At 39.9% G+C, this 20,967-nt stretch overlaps 3 protein-coding genes across 3 annotated transcripts; 2 read left to right on the forward strand and 1 right to left on the reverse strand.

Moving 5' to 3' along the window:
• The first annotated feature begins 214 nt into the window (after positions 1–214).
• On the forward strand, positions 215–4,669 carry LOC122990450. Its single transcript, XM_044363817.1, has 9 exons — positions 215–573; positions 1,147–1,260; positions 1,379–3,055; positions 3,144–3,243; positions 3,334–3,482; positions 3,571–3,683; positions 3,764–3,853; positions 3,952–4,074; positions 4,170–4,669. Exons 1-9 carry the CDS (start codon positions 519–521, stop codon positions 4,449–4,451), a joined length of 2,703 nt encoding a protein of 900 aa, XP_044219752.1. The 5' UTR covers positions 215–518; the 3' UTR covers positions 4,452–4,669.
• A 6,459-nt stretch (positions 4,670–11,128) lies between these two features.
• On the reverse strand, positions 11,129–16,270 carry si:ch211-153b23.3. The gene is made up of 11 exons (XM_044363875.1): positions 16,181–16,270; positions 14,975–15,160; positions 13,409–14,884; positions 13,230–13,322; positions 13,036–13,140; positions 12,838–12,947; positions 12,542–12,733; positions 12,288–12,450; positions 12,012–12,177; positions 11,727–11,821; positions 11,129–11,637 (listed from the first exon to the last, which is right to left on the reverse strand). Exons 2-11 carry the CDS (start codon positions 15,129–15,131, stop codon positions 11,546–11,548), a joined length of 2,649 nt encoding a protein of 882 aa, XP_044219810.1. The 5' UTR covers positions 15,132–15,160; positions 16,181–16,270; the 3' UTR covers positions 11,129–11,545.
• A 78-nt stretch (positions 16,271–16,348) lies between these two features.
• Positions 16,349–20,465, forward strand: LOC122990565 (cis-aconitate decarboxylase-like). Its single transcript, XM_044363937.1, has 6 exons — positions 16,349–16,644; positions 17,047–17,101; positions 17,224–17,411; positions 17,842–17,934; positions 18,337–18,542; positions 19,122–20,465. The coding sequence occupies exons 1-6, from the start codon at positions 16,459–16,461 to the stop codon at positions 20,047–20,049; spliced, it is 1,656 nt and encodes a 551-aa protein (XP_044219872.1). The 5' UTR covers positions 16,349–16,458; the 3' UTR covers positions 20,050–20,465.
• Positions 20,466–20,967: the final 502 nt, after the last annotated feature.

Consider the following 20,967-nt stretch of genomic DNA (forward strand, 5'->3'; position numbering starts at 1 on the left):
AAAGAAAAACATCAAAATTATTTTAAATGTAAGCTATATTTAGAATAATTTCACAGCTTTGCCTTGCCGTCAGACAGCCCTTTCCTTTGGCACTACATTTTCTCAACCGTAGAACCTTCATATTCCTACGCATGCCGCCCACTGTATTACACCGCAGAATTGGAGGCAAAAACATATTCCTGGAATTCACTTGTTATTTAAATTTTACAGGTTACAACTATAAATTAGATTAGTAGCTTTTGTACGTGCATAATAACGCTAAAACGAATAGTAGACGATTAAAACATTAGTATTTATAACATTTTTTTTTAAACTGTCGCAGAAAAAATGTTAAAATATAATAGGTCATGTGTTTATTTTTATAGTTATTACATTATACCCCTGCTTATAGAGAGGAGTGACTAATATGTGTTTTTCCCAGCGAGGTGAGGCTTTTTCTCAGGTTTCTTCTGCATGCTGACGTCACACAGGCGGCTGTATTTAAAGCGCATCGTCACATCTGTAGTTTCATTCCTGCCATGGCACAACTACAGTCGCTGCATATGTCCGTGGGCATGTTGGGCATCTCTGCCGGTAAGCTGTGATTTAATGTGTCAATTACAAACATTCATAAGCCTACTTTGTGCAGTTATTAAAAGTTATTATTACATATTAGTATGAATTTAAAATAAACGTATGCTAAAAAAGTAAAGTATCATCCTATTTAGGCTTAAAACTTCAAAAAACGTGTTAGTTTTGAAACCTAAAAAACCGAAACTCTCTGGTCTTATTTTTATCTTTTATTCTTTATTTATTATTTACATGTCATGGTAATATATGCTGAAAATAAAGTGACATTAAGTTTTGAGCTGCAGAAACTAAAACTTTAAAACTTAAGCAGCCTACACTGATATCAGACACCAACTCCATTATTAAAACAAAACATACTGCTGCAGATATTTAATTATTAGGTTCATAATTACCTGCATGGCATTAAGGACATTAAAACAGGGACATTTCTCAGTCACTTTCAAGCAGCCACTTGCTGTTGCCATTCGGTAAAATCATATTTTGATCAAAATGTTAAGATACTGTTTGTGACATGAGTTTGTTTTGGTCAGTTGCCAGTAGGTGGCTCTCATTAGTGAGTTTTGTTTTGACCTTTAGGTTCCCTCCTGCTTTTGGTGAACAACTATGCCAGCTCTCCTGAAAAAGGCTTCATCCCCTATACTGCACTGGGGATTCTGCTCCTCATCATCGCTGCCCTCTTAGCTTATGCAGGTTTGTTTTGAGTTTGGTCATCACTAATTTTAAATATTTGTCAATTTTTATTAATTAGAGATTTGTATTTATGCATGAAAAAACTTAATTTGCTCCCTGTTAACTGTTTACCTCTCAGGTATCCGTCGCAGTTTGTCCCACGCCCAGCTGTTTTCCTCTGTGTGTCTGACTATCTCTGCTCTGTGGTGTGGTTCAGGCCTGGTGTACATCCTGGCAGGGCAGGGGGTGCTAAAGCCCACAGAGCTAAGATCCTCTTTGATCCCCGGCCTGGCAGCGTTTACATTAGCCCTGCTCCTCATAGGCAGTGTGGCACTCGTGGTAAAGAAAGTAGTTCTGTGTCTCATAGCTGTCTGCATTAGCTTAGCTTGTGCCCACCAAATTGCCGGTCTGTCAGCTTCAGGTTTCGGCCAGTCTGCCACAGCTGCTAACTACCTCCTTGTCTGTCTGGTGGGTGTTTACTTTGGTTTTGGACGTCTGCTGTCCATCGTCACTCATGGTAAAGTGGAACCTCCAGGAACTGGCCTGAAGAGAAAAGATGAGCTGAAAACAGGGCAGAAGCAGGAGTGTAGTGATGCAGTGTCAGTGGGTCTGGTGATGAACTTACTGTCAGCCTCTGTGTTAGCCTGTCCTCTGTTAGGTGTGGTCCCTCAGCTCTTTGTCGGTCACGTCCCCTGGCTGTGGACAGCTGGAGTCTTCCAGCTCGGCATGTGTGTCCTCTTCTACCGAGCCATGGACACACTAGCTGCTACTTTTTACGGCTTCACTGCTCTCCTGAGATTTGCAGAGGGCTACAGTGCTCTCCTATCATTCTACAAAGTGGAGCCTTTCTCCCCGGTTCCCTTCCCTGTCGTCTTCTCTGTGCTTTTCTTCATCCTGGCTCTGTTTAGTTGTCAGAAGAGTTTGCTGGAGGGGTTCTACCAGTTGTTCTTTTCAGCGTATTGTATTGCCATTGCAGCCCAGCCTCGAGGCTTCTTCCAAGGAGGCACTCAGGGAGTACAGGCAGCTATATTTGTAGCCTCTGCCATCATGCTTTTAATTACCGCATTCAATATGGTCTCTACTAAAATGATTCCCACAGGGCAGGGCTATTTCAAGGCTTTAGTAACCAGGACGCGGGGTCTCACTCTCAGAGCCCATGATAAAGAGCTCCATGCACCTCACCTGGGCTACTCCAAATATGCAGACGCAGAAGTGTTAGGCCACGCCTGCAGTGTACTGGCTGCTTTTGCTGTCACAGCCACAATTGGTGACAGAAATCCTCTGTCTGTGCTGGTACTGCCCTGGGTGGTGGTGGCTGGTGGGGCACTTCAGCTGCTCTGCGGCTCGGTTGCTTTCTCTCGGGGTAAAACCTTTGAGAGCACAGTTTTTATAGTCTATGGGGTGATGTGGACAGTGTGGGGGTTGACACGATACGGAGGTCTGTACGGTGATACCAGAGGCTTTAATGTGGCCGTCGGGATCATCTGCTTCATGCTGTTTAACTGTTTAGTGACAGTGGCGGCTCTGTTTCTAAATGTTGCCTGGTTTGTCTATGCATTCACCTTCCAACTCATCCTCATTAGCTTCCTGCTGGATGCAGTAGGTGCACTGCCTTATGGTTATGACATAGGAGTCACCATCATCTTTGGCCTTGTTAGTTTTTATTGTTTTTTGGCTCACATTTTCAACAGCACCTTCCAGACCCCCCAGATCCCCTTAGGAAAACCTTTAGTGAAGCTGAGTGGGGTTGGAGGAGGGGCAGATATCTGTCCTCATGTGCCGGCCCGCAAGGCTTCATCTGTCCAACAGATTGCAGGTAAGAATGCATAAAAGAAATTGATGTGAATATTAAAATACAGTTGTTTGCATACTTGATTTTTCTTCTCCTCTCTTCTCCTCTGCAGAAATCATGAAAAATGGTGGCATATGTGGAATGCCTACAGACACTGTCTATGTGCTGGTGGCAGCTTGCAACAGGCCAGATGCGGTTGTCAAAGCTTACAAGTGAGTCTCTTTTTTTTGTGAGTGTGCCCTGGTCTGAATTCGTTTATCAGTTCCGTCTCATTACTCTCTAATTTTTGTGTTTGACTTCAGGGTGAAGAAGCAGGCGCAGGACCGACCCATGTCCCTGTGGATCTCTTCCATCAAGCAGCTGGAGCCGGTCCGACATCTGCTGAGCCCTCTGCTCCTGGACTTCATGGAGGCCGCGTGGCCCTCCTCCATCAGCATGGTCATACCCAGAGGTAGGTGTGTGTTTGTGGATGTTTGCATGTTTGTGCCTGGTTGCCTGATGGTGCATGAAGGGTCATATGGGTTTCTTGTCTCACACAGGCCCATGGATGGACACCTTTGGTTTAGGAGAAGCTGCCAAACACATAGGGACTCCACAAAGCATCGCTATCAGGAACCCAGACTGCACTGTGGCCACACACCTCATTAACCTGGTAAGGGCTGTAGACATGAATAACTGCGCACCTTCGGCAGTAAACCCCATAGTGAATACAATGACCTGTTTTTGTTGAAGGTGGGGCCCATTGCTGTGACCTCAGCCAACCCTACAGGCGAGGCAGACACAACTCACCACAACCAAGTTTACGCCAAGCTGGGCAACAAGGTAAACACAATAATTCAGTTTTATTAAATCCAAGAGGCACTGCTGTTCATACTTTCAGTGAACTTTTTGTGAACAATATGTGTATTTTGCTTGGTTAGGTGGACGGGGTGTTATGTGATGGAGCCTCGCCAGAGAACATTGCATCCACTGTGGTTGACTGCACAAAGATTGAAACAGGAAACATTGGTTTCTTCAGAGTTGGTCTCATTCCTAAATCCAAGGTGATATAAATATCCCCTCCTGTTCTTTGCATTTTAGGTTAACCCTCTCAATTTTTTGTACGCTCACACTAATACTCGTTGTTTTTGTTTGGAAGGTTCTTCAGATCTTTGAGGAGGTTCAGAGGCGGCACAGACAAGGGCAGACGAATCCTGCTTTTATATATGATATAAATCTGCCAGATACACAAAGAGACAGAGGTTCAGAAGAGGACAATGCAGCGTCAGAATCAGAGTCAGAAAGAAGAAATGGAAACTCAACACCGTGCACTGATTCCCCTGATCAAAGTCCAGTTCTTAGAAATGAGTCAATGCATCGCTTCAACATGCTGCCTGCTGCATCAGACATTCACAAAGAGCTGTCAAATGAAACCTCTTAATCTGGTGTTTTATTGTGGCCAAACGAATGTTTGTTTTTTGTTATCATGTTTGTGTGTTTGTCTGAATGTATTATAATAATGTATATAGTAATATAATGTATTGTAAACTAATGTAATGTATTATAAACTCACAAATCCTCATGCACTGTTATTTGTAATATGACTACATGACAATAATTTGTGGGTAAAATTTGAAGGTAAAATTACAATAAATTATTTCCATAAAATTGTTGCTATGCTATTTTAATATACTAATGGCTATGTGTTTTTGTTTCCTCACCATTTATCAAATATATTCAATGAAACATATTCACATTAACATTTACAGATCGCTGCTCAACATTAGTTACTTGATTGCTCTGTAACTCTATATAATCTGCAACATAATCTAAAAACATCATGGAATAGAGTAAGTTAATAAGGAACCGCATAAAGCTGTGTCAATGATAATTATAATCAAACTTATAATAATAATCAAATAATAAATAATCATAATTTCGAGCAATAAACTTCACAGAACAGATAAATGGAAAATAGAATTTTGGAGTGAAGCACGTCATTTACAAAACACCTTTCTGATACTGATAAGCACTGAGGACAGTAAAATAATTGCATGAAAACACATTTTTATGCATATAATTTAATACTTACATAAAAAAAACAAATTACATCCAACATTTAATTTCATGCAAACGCAACAGCCATCAAGCAGTTTTGCAAAGAAGAGCCTAGTTGAAAAAGAGTGATATTTTAACACATATTAAGACACATAGTACGAACCATAGAAGCTTTCAATTTCTATGATTGTAAAATGCCAGTTGACCAACTGCTAGTTGCCTCAGATGACCGGAAATCAAATCTCTTATTAACTTTCAAGTACAACAAGCTGTTTCCTCACTGTGATACGAGTTGCAGACCTACATCAATAATTTCATTACAGAAAACATGATAAAATGTCCATCATTTGTTACCACTCAGTGTCTGAATATCACCTTTTGCTAGACTTTCTAAACTAATAATGCTCATATAATGATGAACAGGACATGAGAAAAATACAAAAACCCCACATTTAATCTCACAGTCAGCTGTTACAGGCCTTATTTATGTTCTCTCTTCTTTTCTAATAAAACCCTGTGACGATGCTTATTCAGTTTATACTCAAAGGAATATTTGAACTCTTCTAACCCTTTAATTAATTATTATCAATTAACAATCTGCCCTTCCTTATCTTGGATAAAAAAAATATACAGTCTATCATATCTTTATCTCGCAGTCCAATGCTGACACTTCACATACTGCACCCTGAAAAAAAATTTATTATGTTGATTAGGATTAAGGTTACTGATTAGGTCAGAGGGCAGGAAAAAATTGTTACACACTCTGGCTCCCTATATATTTCTCTTTTATTTAATAAATAAATCAATTTTATGAATAAAAGAGAAATGCATATGGATCCAGAGTGTGCAACACCTTTTTTCTGCTCTCCAGTGATCTGCACCTCACTACAACCCTTGGTGTACGTTACTTATCCACTATATTTTAATTTGGTCAGGCCAATATTATAACACCATGTTTCATAATGGCCACAATGCAGGTGTCAGTGCATCTGTAGAGATTCCCCTCAATGTCAGATGAGGAATCTAATTTCAGGTAATCCATTTCACGGCTGTTCATTTCATTCTCTGAACAGGAGAGATCGATGCTGTAGTGATTCTGAGCATAGATGATTGCTAAACTCTGTAATATTCAGAAACTGACTTTAAAGGGGGACTCTATGATTTTACATATCAACATCCACAGTATTTACACATCTTGGGGAGCACTACTACATCTGTGAAAAACAGTTTTATATGGCTTTTTGTGGCTCCAGAGGAAACTTCCCATAATCTGATATTTTGCCTCAAATGATGTCACTCACTTCTGCTTTGATTTTGAATCCTTTTTGTTTGTGTATTTGTTTGTTTTTGGTGTTTTTTTGGTCCATCGTGAATCCAACGTTGTTATAGTGGTGCAACGCTACATCGGTTTACTCTTTAGGTGGTGGGAAAGAAGTTGATCAGTGATGATTCATGTGTAAGGACTGCAACCAGCACCTGGTCAACTGACATTTTACAACAATTTAGTGAGAATTAAGGTTACATGATCTGTGGAGATGCAGGAAACAGGTGAGTGTCCCATTGCTGTGCGCCATTTTGTGTTACTGGATAGGTGATAATCAACATTAATGTGAATAAGGAAGTGTTTGTCAGAAGAAACACAGTGATAAAACCTTTCCTTATCGCCTTTTGCAGAAAGCTATTAGTCAGTAAACACTGTAATACATCTGTTTTTCTGCAAATCCTTCCTGCCTCTTAATGTAATTGATGTGACCTGATAAATAAATAAACTATTAACAGAAATCAGGCTGAAGAACTTCGGGCTACACAGACCAATGCAGAGTTTTCAGAAACTTGTTATTTCCTCTTTTGCGGAGTAGTTGAGTAAACAGGCTGTCTGGACTAAAGACTACAGTGTTTCTTCTGCACACACTGTCAACCACAGTGACTAACAAACAACCTGTGGAGCAGAGTGAAAGGACATCCGCACCCAGGACCTCCGACTCACATCTCACAGCAGTGCTTTTGTCAGACTGTGTTTGGGTGTTTCTGTGTAAATGTGTGAGCATTTGAAAAGCATTTATAAATATTTCAGTGTATTTTGAATGGTCTACCAGTGCTAAGGGATTTCACTGCCACCACAGCATCATTGAGCATCTTGTTTACTGCATTTCTACATCCAAACAGAGAGGAGTCACGAGAGTGTGTGTGGTCAGATATGCCTGTACTGTACATCCCTTCAAGAAGTGCAGGAAAAATAACACTTAAAATAACTCAAAATGTTGATGATGCTGTTCTTTCTTAGTACTATATCTGTCATTTGTGTCATAATGAAACTAGGGCAATGGTTAATATGTCACCATAATAATGATTCATTGTTCCAAAGTTTATTGAACAGTTTTAAAAGCTCTTTCGTTCTGAGTGTTTCCTGTTAATGAGTTACTCTATAAGCATCAGTTTCCTTATTTCATGACAAGACTAATATTTATCCTTAAAAATGGGGAAATCCCATGGATGTGTTGTTTTGGTTGACTTACTTTCAAAGTGACGTATCAGAAAAATGATCTATTCCAGTAACAAGAAGGAAAATCAAAAAATGTTTCCTTATATGTTTCCTTATGGGTGGCTCCATTTATGAGATGCTTTCAGGGAGGTACTCCAATTACGACAAGGGTTTTGATTATTTTACAAAGAAGAAAATATCACTGATATTTCTTTATCTTTACATTTATCAAGGTGATAAGATAAGTCTGGAGTAACAATCTTTCTTACTATGACACATAGGACCTTGTGCCAGAACCACTCATACAAACAGATCTTAAGATGCACGTACGAGTGATTTAAGAACATTTGTTGTTAGGTATCAACGAAATTGATGAGTGGTCCAGTGTCGTACATGTGATCAATAAATCATATCTGCCTTTCTTCACTGGGTAGAAACACTTGTTTGACTTACAATTATAATGCACTAATCTGAATTAATTTGGAGTTTGAATATGATACTGAAATTAATTCATTTTCATCATTTACTAAAAGGTTTTTTAGATTTTATCATTTTTATTGGCATATTTTGCTGCAGCAACTTCTACATTTCAGTAGCTGTTGCTAAACTTCTCTCATTCTGACAGCTGCCTCTGTGTCTCTGCAGGTCTCTGTCCAGTATCATCTTGTTGTAGATAACAGTGTAACATCATCTGTAGACTATAATATTCTCTCCTCTAATATCTCTGTGACTGTCACATGACCACCTCCCATCACAGACCACTTTGCTTTAGAAATATGTTTTTTAGCATCTAATTTCATGTCAAATCATTCCCTCTTTTTTTCTGTCACAGTGCAGAGCTGCTCTGATTAAGTGTTAGCTGGATTCATATTTCCTGATTATTTTAGGTATCCTACTGCTGACACTCCTAAATTTTTAATATATTATGTTTTGTCTACTGAGAGGAGGACTTGAAGTTGTGCAGTGTTTTTACTCTTTGGGAATTTTTTTGTGAGTGAAACTTGCCCACAAACAGAGAGCCAATGTTGATTATGCTGATGATCACATCTCACGAACACCACATCCACAGGAACAGGTGACTGTTCATGATTCATCAGGCTGAAACCAGTGATTTACAACAAGTCCAGGAAGTTAAGAGAGTATGTTGAATCTGACTTTGAACACTTGTACAAGCAAACCTCACAGAAAAAAGTCAAAGTGCACGAAGCCCAATTTTTGGATCAAATTTAGAAATTAAATGACGATTATTTGATGATTTCTGTTATTAAAACAATGATATGGCACAGTATATTGTAGCCTACATTTTCTATGAAGTACAGAAAGTAATTAGACATTTTGGCAATATATTGTTTTCTTGGTAATTTGGTTCAATGTTTTTTTTTATTGTTTGCAGTGTATATATCTATATCTATATCTATATATGTATCTATCTATGTTTATATACAACTGTACATGTTTAACATTGCAAACCCCATTCAGCACACATGATCTTTTCAATAACACGTTACATACATCAGTGTATAGATATGCATACCTACATAAAAACATATATCCACACATACATAGGCGCCTGAGCAATGGTACAAGTGGAGCAAACGCATCCCCATTATTCAATCAGGGGGAGTAAATTTACGGTTTTGCTACCCCACTTTTTGTCTTTTTAAAAATAAACTTATTATCTAACAGTCCCCGCAATCAAGTGATTATATTTAAGCTGCCTATATCAATGATCATTTTTCTATTTTCAGCAACTGACAAAAACAAGTAATAAAAAAATCGGATGTTTTCAGACCACCATTTGAATTGGTTCAGTCCAACCCATCACAGCGCAAAAGTATCTGAATTAACATCAGTCAGATGTCCAGCAGTGGAAAGTAACTTGCTTACACTTTGCAAAATACCCTGATTTCATTTCAGTTTCAGTCTGACTTAAGATGGAATTATTTTATGAGATGACGCATTGCTCCATGTAATGATCTCTCATCCGGCTATTCTGCACTGTGCTTTTATTGTTTGTCTTTGTTTAACCTTGAAGATGCAACCTACTGACATTTTAGGTTACATAATGTTTTTATGAATAAAATTTCAAATATAATCATTTCCTGTCCTCATCCACCTAATTATATACTTGATGCATTCCTGGTTTTCATAGCACCCTCAATCTAACTAATCTAGACTAGTGCAGGTGGCTGTTTCTTGACTTAATCCAAGAGGTTAGATGATGTAGAAATGCTGGAAATTTGTTTTAAATCACAATTTTTTTTCTGGAGAAGGACCCCCAGACCCCCTTCCCAAGTTATGCATCTTTCCAAGTTTGCGCCCCCATATTAATACATAACCAGGCGCCTTTTCACACATATTATACATACTCACATCATATACACATACACAGACATACAGTATACATATAGGACAGCTATGTGATGTCTATTGATTGTTGAAAGTTATTGTATCTTCATAAGACTGTATGCAAGGAAATTCCAGCATTGCTCAGCTTTGTTGGCACACCTCTCACCGTGGTAGTCTACACAATTCAACAAACAAAAGAGGAGAGGTGATGTATGTGGAGTAATTTAATACATAGCACAATAGCCCTGAAAATGCAATTCTTCTGGGAAAAAAAGCCCCAAAACTGAGCTTTTTGAAAAGAGCAAATGTATTTACAGAATACAGAAAATGTATCCAAAACATCTTAAAAAAAGAGACAAACTGAGTCGGACCTGTCTTTCTGCAGCACCAAGTGTGAAGCCTGGCTTACAGTAAAATAAACATAAAACATAATACCATAATGAGCACGTTGACATTGGAAATGAATAAAAAGGGACTAATGTCAGCTTTCAGAATTCATATAACAGAGCTTGCACATAAAGTTAGTGAAAACAGTGCCATTTTGTTGACTTATGCAATTAAAAAAGAAATACAAATCTGCATGCAATTGTCTTTTATCAATTTATCATGTTATGTCTTGGCACATTTTGAGTAAAACCTTGTATGTACTAGACATTATGGGTTTTTTTTGCTATGTGGCACGTGCAGTGCACCATGTCATTAGGTTTCTGTTATCTTGTAATGTCATATCCATACATGCAATTAGTGCAAGTAAGATTTTATTGGATTGGACCCATCAATTATTGCGTAAATAGAAAGAATGCAGCTGTTTGTGCGTACTATTGCACTTCAGACTATGTACTACACTCTGCCCTTATTTTCTTATTTGTAACATAGTATAAAAAATAATCTTTTTCATTAATGTTGAACTAGGTGTGCCCCATCAGTCATAAAAAAATATTTCTTCATTCTACTTCAAAACACATGGATACCATAATATTAACACTGTGATCTCAACAATCCCAGTTTAGTTCCAGTCTGGGATCTGTGTTGCATGTTGCATTCCCCCAAAACGTATTCCTTGTTTCCTGTCACCTCTCAATTGTCCACTGTTGAATAAAGGCAGTAATACCCTAAGAAATATATATTTTTTAAAACTAAATATATTGAAACTTAGTGTACCAGCTATATCATTATAATATTTTTAATTTAGGACACAAACGTTTCACAACATCAGTCAAATAAATGTATAAGTTTGAGTTTATAAGTTTATTTGCACAAAATTCAACAGTACAAGAATGCACAATGAGCTTAAATACATACAGGGCATATGTCCACACATATGTACATACGTTTTCTGACGCACCCTTAAAATTCAGATAAGTGTGCAGTATAATTTAAATGTATAAATACATATTTACAGAATCATTAACCTTTTACAACAGTCATTCTATGAAGATTGTTCGATATTATTTGAAACAAACTTAAATATCAAAGTTCTTGCAAAGATTCTTCATGTCAAATAAATTCTATGCTTAGCAGACATCCACTTTCACTCAATCTAAAAGTGTCCTTGAGATGGTGGAAGGAAAATACGGGAGCTGAAGAAGCTAATCTTATAGGGAACCAGGAGTGAAGAGGCTCTCTGAAGGAGAGAAATTGGCTCTCTAACATTCACCCATCATGTTTCTCACTCTGTCAAAGATCTGTCGGACTTTTACTGCAGGGACACAGCCTTCTCTCAAAATGGTGATTGTCCCTGTGGAAAGAGGAAGACAGGTAAGAATTAGAAAGTGTCTGTTAAAGCAAAAACAGAGACAATCTGCTGGAAAAGATTCTGCATTGTACCTTCATCAATCCTCAGGCAGTTGACTATAGTGGAAGCAACAACTTCATTAGAATCCCCATCGCACAGAACCCCTTGGATCTTCTCTCCTAGTCGGCTGTGACAAAACAGATGGTCAGAATATATTGTAATAAACTGATAAAGCACACATTTGTTACTCTGACACACTGAGATGAATCTTCTGTAAAAAGCAGTTTTCAAATCTCACGTCAATACAAAGTGTGTCAGTTAACAGGAGACATGTATGAGGACTTTGGTACAGTAGAGTTGTCAGAAAAGACTCTTACTTGACGACCATGCTGTGGTGGGTGCTGTCTGGCTCTCCACTGGGATTGGCTGAGGTAATGGCAAGGGGTCCAGTGATGTCACATAGGTGGCCAGTCACAGTGTGGTCAGGGACACGGATCATGATGCTGTTGTTGGTACCAACACGGTCATAAGCTGGTCCCACTCCTACACAAGATGAATTAAAACATTTAAAACATGAGGTGACTGCCATCTTTTTATGCTAAGATAATGAAGTTAGAAGAAGAACAAAATTGCTGCTGTTTTGGCTAGTTTACCCAGTTTGAACAGCCAGTCTCCTTTGCTCACTATGCAGCTGATGCCTCCAGGATACACGTTCCTCATAAACTCCCAGAGCAGAGGACTGAAGGGAGGTTTGGCTGCCACCAGCTGCTCCACACTAGAAATGCAAATACAGATGGGCTTCTCCGCTGGTCTGTCCTACGGGTTATAAACAACAGGTTAATGACTTTCACATCATGCACAAAATGGTGACATTGGATTTAATTCACATGACACTTTTCATTCTTACTTTAATGTTGTAGATTTTCTCTATTGCCTGAGGGTTCTTGCAGGATGCAGCCAGGGCATACACAGTGTCTGTGGGAATGCCACATACTCCGCCTTTCTCCAGCAGGCCAGCGATCTCCAGAAGACCACTGGTGAGTCGAGAGTTAGCCTCAGGACAGTGTAGCTCTGGAGCAGTCTCCTGCTTCATTTTCTCCTAAGACAGGCCACAGAGGGAGGGAAAACACAAAAATATTTAGTTTACAGCGGATCACAATAGAATGAAAGAGGAAATACAATAAGAGTCTTTTGATTGGTTACCTTTAAGAAGGGAGGGCCCATAGGTAACACTCTCTGTGAGAAGATGCAGTTCAACATTGACGCCAGAGCTCCATATATACAAATTATAGAAAGCAGCACAAGCATGGCCACTATGAAGAAAAAGTTGTCACAATGTTTTAATTCCAATGTGGATGTTTTTTAAAAATGTGCTTTGAATGAATCTTTGTCTATACTTACCTTCTAGCTGGTATGGCAGTCGCTGAAGGGTGGAAAGCAGGAAACAGACTAGTACAACCTCCATGACTGCTGTTAGAAACAGCAAAACCAGGTTCCTATAGGCAGCTGACATAAACAATGGAAAGGATTACAAATGGCTAAAAAAAAACAACATAAAATGATTATTCTGTTAAAAATAATATGATAAACCTTACCAATCACCATGAGGAAAGCATTAATGACCAGGAGAGCAATGGCTCCTGCTGTAAAACCGTAAGCAGCCTCTGTAGAAAACTGAAGCAGTTTACCTAGAAATTAAAAACTTGTGATTAGAATTTTGTGTAAATCTGTCAGAAAGAAATCTGCATTGAACCACATGTTTGTACTCACATACCTGCAAACCTAAACCAGGTCCAGGTGGCCCATACTACCACATAGATTGATGAGATTACTGATCCGAATCTGCCTGCTCCTGCGACTTGCAGCCGGCTGACATAGGCCTGGATGATAGCTCCAGAGATGAGGACCCAAGGGACAGTCAGATGAAGGAAGGAGGGGTTTGTGCTGGAAACAGCAGCCTGAATAGCCGAGAAAGCTGCAACCCCATTTGACAGGTAGAACAGGGCGTCTGAAGTGTGGTCCATTTGGAGCAACACGTCCTGGTCTCCCTGTTCAGATCTTCCACACGTCAAAGCCTTCTTCAGTTGGTGAGTGGAGACAGGCTGTGGTCCTACAGGGATGAGAGACTTCTCTGCTATAGTGTTGATGAGACGTGAGAAGGTACCATACAGGGAGGTTGCGCAGAAGAGAGAGCAAGCTACACCAAAGAAAATGTAGTATCCCTGGAGAGGGATCTGGGGGACTGTGGAGACTGTCAGCAGGACGAAGAGCATGTTGTGGATCAGCTCCAGGACATCGATGTTCAGGCTTCCACAACAGAGCACCAAGGCTGCCACCACGAAGAACCAGTCTCCCACCATCATTTCCCTCCCTGAGGTCACTTCACTGTCCTTCACAATCAGAGCAGATGCCACAAACTCATCCCAAGCCTTGATCAGCCAATATGTGGCATGAAGACCAAACTTTGTAGTGTGGTAGCAATCGTGGCGCAAATGGGCATAGTAGCTGGAGAACAGCTGGGCGACTGAGACGATTGACACCCATGCAGCTCCCAAGCCAAAGGACTTCATGTACCCAAAGCTGTAGAAGGCGAAGATGAAGGGTGCAACAGTGTCACTGAAGAAACCCAACGCCATTGGCTCTGCATACTTTGTGTTTTTCTTCTTCTCTTGGCCAGTGCTCTGGGTGCTTGCTGAGTTGGTGGTACCAAGCAACAGAACATTGAAGAGGGGTGTCCCGAAGCCTTTGAGGGCCAGACGCTGAGTCAGACCTTTGACAAGCAGTGCAGCTGAACCGTAGATGGCGAAGATCAGAATGAGCAACTCGAAAATACCAGAGACCACCAGAGCCCAAGAACCTGCCATCAGAACCACTGCTTCAAAAACTAAAGTGGCTGTGATTGCCCCAAAAACAAAAGGCATGATGTAGTTGACTGTGGCAGAGCAAAAGGCGAGGAGAAAGGACAGAAGGATATAGGGGACGAGACCAGCAACAGCTGACTCTTTAATGGACAGACATAAATAGCAAACTGGGGCCTCTGTGGTGTCATTCAGCAGCATGTTGCTTGATACGTTAGTTTCTGTTGTTGGAGTTTCAGCTACTGCACCAAAGTAAATCCGAGTGGCACCATAACTGCCCCAAAGAGCAGCATAGCCAATGAAGGCAGTGCCACTCAGATGATCGTATTTTCGGAAGGAAAGCAGGCCAGCCAACAGTTGGCATATACCACCAATCAGGATGAGATGAACACCTGAATAAAACATAAAATTAAAATTACTAAGACAAGTTTATACTTTTTTATTATATTATATTATTAAAGCAGATTATCTACAAGTTTTACCTGCAAGTATGTTCTCCACCCCTTGCGGTGCGATGCCAGTGTGTGCTGTACTGAAGTTCTGTAGAAGTACAAGGAATGCACTGATCCCATTGGATAACATGCCTAAAACTCCCGGCTCGCCATAGAAACTGGCCGGAAAGCCATCTAATGTAGTCATAGTCTCTATGTTGTCAAAAAGCACTTTTGCTGAAAAAAAAAATCAACAAAGGATGTAATTTAACAAATGACACAAACAACTTATCTATGAATAATCTATATATCTATTAATTTGCTTGGTACATTTTCCATTATGGATAAATTGCAATACCAAATACATATATCACCAAAAAGACTAATTCAGAATCATCTTGATTGATTTATTACAGCACATTTACCAAGGTAAAAAAGTATTATAAGTATCACTATGTTGCAAAAATATGAATGCAAGTTAAGTGGACAGAGACATGTTGTTTGTGGTTGGAAAGAACAATTTGGTTTTCTTAGTGGCTAGTGAATGATAAATACTCTAATCAGTGCATTTTACAAAAACACCATAGAACAAATCTGAAGCTAAATTAAAAACAAAGTAGATATGATAACACCTTTAGGAATGTAAATGTGAACCACAGATAAAAAAAAATTAGACTGCTGGTCCTATGAACTAAATTAGATGTTATTAATGGATATATGGATATATATTCAAGTGAAAGTCAGAAAAGTTAAAAAGTTGGAAAACTCTCCGTCAGGCTCGTTTTTGTCTTATCTCCTGAAACACCCCCATAAACCTGAGAGTCTCTGGCCCTGCCCACTCATAAGTAGGGTAACTCATTGTTGTAGTGTAACAGCAGCAAGAGACACAGAAGAGTAGCTATATTCAACGTTCCTGCTCTAATGACTATAGTTAATAAGTTACTATAAGTTAATATATAGTTAATATAGTTACTATAAGTTGGTATCTGCATAAGTAAACATTTTATCCATAACTGACATATTGATATATGCACAAAAGACAAGCGCAGCATACTAAGGTACTGTCAGATACACTTTTTAAAGAGTTGGGATTTTGGTATTCTCTAATAATTTTATTCTGCAATAGAACATCTTTCCTGTAACTGCAATTATTTAGACAATGTTTAAAAAAAACTTGTTATTTCTCACTGTTCATTATGTTGCATTTTGAAGCCTACATACAAAACACAATCAATAACACTGGAAATAAGGTCTTACCTGGTGAAGCTCTTCGGAGAAATGAAGTGTGGAGTTGTTCTGGAGTGTGGATGAAAGGTCATAAATAAGACTTCTCTGTGTGTAGGAGGAGTTCATGAAACTTCCCCCACACTCACCTACAATCTGCAACGTGAGCGATGACATCATTGACTTACTTACAATAATAAAACTTCACTATTTCTTCCTCCTTTTTTGAGGGTGGGGATGTTTGTTGTGATGATGATGTAAGCCAACTACATGGAAATTCCTCCTTTGAGGAAACTCATGAGGGTTTTGTTATGGATAAGCCTGCCCTTCCTTGTTTCTTCCCAGTCAATATCAATAGCCATTGTAACTATATAAGGCAGGTACAACTCAAACCCAACATCAGTATCCATCTGCTGACTGCAATCCTGCTGTATCAAAGAGAGAGAAAAGAGAAAAACAACTTGAGAAAAACTGAAGCCATGATCTCCACACTACAGGTAAAGATTCAGAATACTTTTGCAGGCATTTTTACTTAGATTAATATGAATCTACATCACTTTGTATGCCTTACTAAGTAATTTTATGGCATATTTATTCAATCTAGTGAAAGATCTAATGTTAAATTCTACAATCACACTATAGCATTTTTTTTGTATACACGGTAGTGGAGAACGTAGCTCTTGTTAAATGTTGAGCAGATTACACATACACACCTGTTACAACACCACCTCACCTGTACAATAGGTCTTTCAACAGAGGCACACAGAATGAGCAATATTCATGACAGTCATGCCAATGTATACCAAAATTTAATTAGATCCGTGTCTGACAAGGAAAATATCTGAGCGCACCAACAACCTGAAATAGATTTGAGACTCTCTGTACTCTGTGTCCTGCAGAAAACTATTAGACCAATGAGCACTGTGAGAGGACTGCATAAATCTGCAGTGGAAGGTAAGCTGTTACATACATAAATTCTACTTATTCAGACAAAGAAACTAATAATTTCTCCTTTACTAACTCCCGACTTCTTTCCTTCTCTTTCTCGCTATTTTTGCTAATTTTTCCCAATACAGTCTTTAACTACCCAGCCCATGAGGACACAGTCACAGCCAGCTTTGGGAGGTTCATCAGTGAAGTAAAGCCTCAGCACTTGTCCCCTGTAGTCCTCCACCGCAGTAAAAGGATGGTGCTGGACAGCGTTGGAGTTGGTCTGATTGGCAGCACGACAGATGTGTTTGAACTGGCCCTGCAGCACTGCCAGGTGAGCCGAGGGGAGAGAAATCATTAGAAGGAATAACTTTTTATTAAGGTCTTATCCGATATAAGTAGAGACAGATGAAAGCTAATACCTGACCTTTTACAAACAGTAGTCATAAGTCAGTGCAAAGGTTGTGTGTGGACAGATGTGATAAAGGGAAAAAAAACACTGGTTATTATTAGAATATATCTAGTCATATAACTTGGGAACAGAAAGGGGACTTTTATGTTTAATGAAATATGACGAAGAAACTTATTCAGCTTTCATCAACTGAAGAGTGATGAGCCAGAGTTTAATTTAATTTAAATTTAAAGTAAAGCTCACAGTATATGTCTGTGTGTGTATGATGACACAATATCTGACTAAAACATTGCAATAAAAATATCCTTGAAACAATTCATTATGTTAACCTGTCTGCTTCTCTTCCCCTCAGAACATGTACGCCCCTGATGACATCAGCTCTGTGTACGGACGCAAGGGCACCAGGCTCTCCCCGACACTGGCAGCTTTTGTTAATGGAGTGGCAGTGAGTATAAATAGGTGGAACAGATGTGTCACTATTGTCCCATGTGTGCTAGACAATTTCGGATGCACTAATCCATAAACCCATTACCGCAACCAAACTACAGCTACTGAACATGGAACAGTCTAGAGAGCCAACCACAGGAGGAATGAATGGGAATTACCGTTCTGCAGAAATTTCCAACATTATGTGTGCAAACACTAGTTGGCCTCCGTTCCCCAAATAAGTCACCAGGGTGTCGAGCCCATTTCTGCAGCCAGCCTTTGCCCTCTATGATTCAACCCTGTCATAGCAATTAAAGAGACTCTGATTTTCCTATTAAATACATTGGCCACAGTGAGGATTAGGGACTTGATAGCTATTGTTCCATTTGATTTTTTTTTAAATGTGTCCTTTTTGCTACAGACTCACTCCATGGACTTTGATGATACATGGCACCCTGCCACTCATCCCTCAGGAGCAGTCCTTCCTGCTGTGTTAGCTCTCAGTGACATGATGCCTGCTAATAGCAAACCTAGTGGCCTGGACTTCCTGCTGGCTTTCAATGTCGGCATAGAGATCCAGGGCCGGCTGATGAGGTTCTCTAATGAGGCCCACAACATCCCCAAGAGGTGAGCACCTCAGAACATGAGTCATATCAGAAATAGGTACTTTAAGTTATATTAGCAACATTGTGGGGTTTGTACTGGACTTGGTCTCTGTAAGTGATCATTTCATGGATATAAAGCCTGTCCTTATTTCTATATTTTGTAAGGAGTATCCACATGAGTCTAAAGCCCATCCATATTTGACTCTGCTGATCTCTGTAGTGTGGTTTACAAGGAGGTCGGTGCAGTGTAACATGCAGTCTTTTAGTGGTGTCAATGAGCTGTGAAAGACGTGTTATTATGTTCATCTCCGGGACAGCAGAGGCTCTGTGGGTAGTGTTCGTACAATTAGCCATGTGGAGGAGAATATCACAGAGGGCTCCTTTTGGCAAGTGTTTACACCAAGTCAAATTACCCACCACGTTATTTGCTTGTTTATCAAATACTTCAATTACTAAAATTCTTTTTCCTTTAACACACCTGAAATAAGCTGGCTCTGCATGTGTAAAAGAGAAGTTGTTTGTACGCAGCTCTGCTATAACCATAGTGATGGAAATGTAAACCCAACCCTCACTAAAGACTATCTGTCTTCATCATCACCAGGTTTCACCCTCCCACTGTGGTGGGGACTATGGGAAGTGCAGCAGCCTGTGCTCACCTCTTGTCCTTGGATCACTCCCGCAGCAGTCATGCTTTGGCCATTGCTGCCTCTCTGTCTGGAGCCCCAATGGCTAATGCTGCCACTCAGTCCAAACCCCTCCACATCGGTAATGCCTCACGTTTGGGGCTGGAGGCCGCTCTCCTGGCCTCTCGAGGCCTAGAGGCGAGTCCACTGGTCCTTGATGCTGTCCCAGGGGTAGCCGGCTTCAATGCTTTTTATGAAGACTACGTGCCGCAGCCTTTGGGGTCACCTGATGATAATGGCCATATGTTCCTGTTAGAGGAACAGGACATGGGTTTCAAGCGCTTCCCCGCACATCTGGGAATGCACTGGGTGGCAGATGCTGCAGCCTCGGTCCATAAGCTTCTTGTGGGGGGTGACCATGGCACTGTGTCCCCAGCTGAAGTTCAGGAGATCCTGCTCAGAGTCCCCCAATCAAAATACATCAACAGGCCTTTCCCTGAATCTGAGCACCAGGCACGTCACTCTTTTCAGTTCAATGCTTGCAGCGCTCTCCTGGATGGCGAGGTGACTGTGCAGTCCTTCACCCCCGCTGCTATGATGCGCCCTGACCTGCTCGCTCTGCTGGGCCGTGTTCATGTGGAGCATCCCCACGACAACCCAGCTAATTTCAACCGCATGTATGCCGAAGTCCAGGTGACACTTGTTGGGGGAGACATCCTGAGGGGACGCTGTGACACCTTCTACGGTCACTGGCGCAACCCACTGACCAATGAGAGTCTGAGGAAGAAGTTCAGGAATAACGCAGGGGCCGTGCTTCCATCAGAGAGGGTTGAGAGGCTGATTGAAGTTTTGGAGGAGCTGGACAGACTTGGGGACTGCACCCACCTTCTCTCACAGCTGCAGTGAACATTTACAGACATACAGGATGACAACAACAAAACAAAAAATATTGTAGACATTACTGCAAAATACTGATTTATCTGTCAAGCCATGTTAGAACATAATTATCTCACGTATCTTATACTAAGTTATTTTATTGTATTATTTTATTTAATCAAGACATAAATATGAGTTGTAAAATATGATTTAATAACATATCACATGGGTAGGAAAAGAAGGTTTTTGTACTGAATAATTTGAAATATCAATTTTATATATACTCTTTGCAAAATACTATACTTTATTCTGTATGTTTGTGCTACACAATGTACTGTTAAAATGTTAATTTCAACACTTTAAATGCTTATTGCTTGTAAATGCGACTGTATTTCCTCTTTGACATTTCATTTCACAAATATAGCATTTCTGTTTTTATTGTAATAAAGCTGCTAAAAACCAAAAATGAGAAAGTGTCCCCTTTTTTTGACATCTCCTCCTGTAAGTATTTAAACACATTTATAAAGAATGACAGCAACACGTGCAACAGTAAGCTAAAGGCAACACTATATACTTTGCTGGAGGAAAAGATTATGTGGACAAAAATAGTCACAGGAGGTCACAAAGTAGAACCCATTATTCTGTCATTAGGTTAATTTAAAACCTAGTCTGTAGTTTTGTTTCATGATAAGGACAAACATCCTTGTGTCCTTCAGTTTGAACAAGCAGGTAACAGCAATGTAAGAAAAGTTAACAAGCCATGTATTTAGTCAAGTGTGTGCATTTGGACTGTTAATAAAAAAAGAATGTGGAGCAATGCTGGCAATAGAGAGGTGCTTTCCTCATTCTAGTCTCCTTAAGTTAATATGTGCCAGTAAGTCTGCTAAGGAGGAAACAGACGCCTGTCCTGGAGACATGAGGGCTCTGTTCCATGCACCTACCCAGCTC

This window comes from Thunnus albacares, chromosome 10, assembly GCF_914725855.1.
Source record: "Thunnus albacares chromosome 10, fThuAlb1.1, whole genome shotgun sequence".
NCBI lineage: Eukaryota > Metazoa > Chordata > Actinopteri > Scombriformes > Scombridae > Thunnus > Thunnus albacares.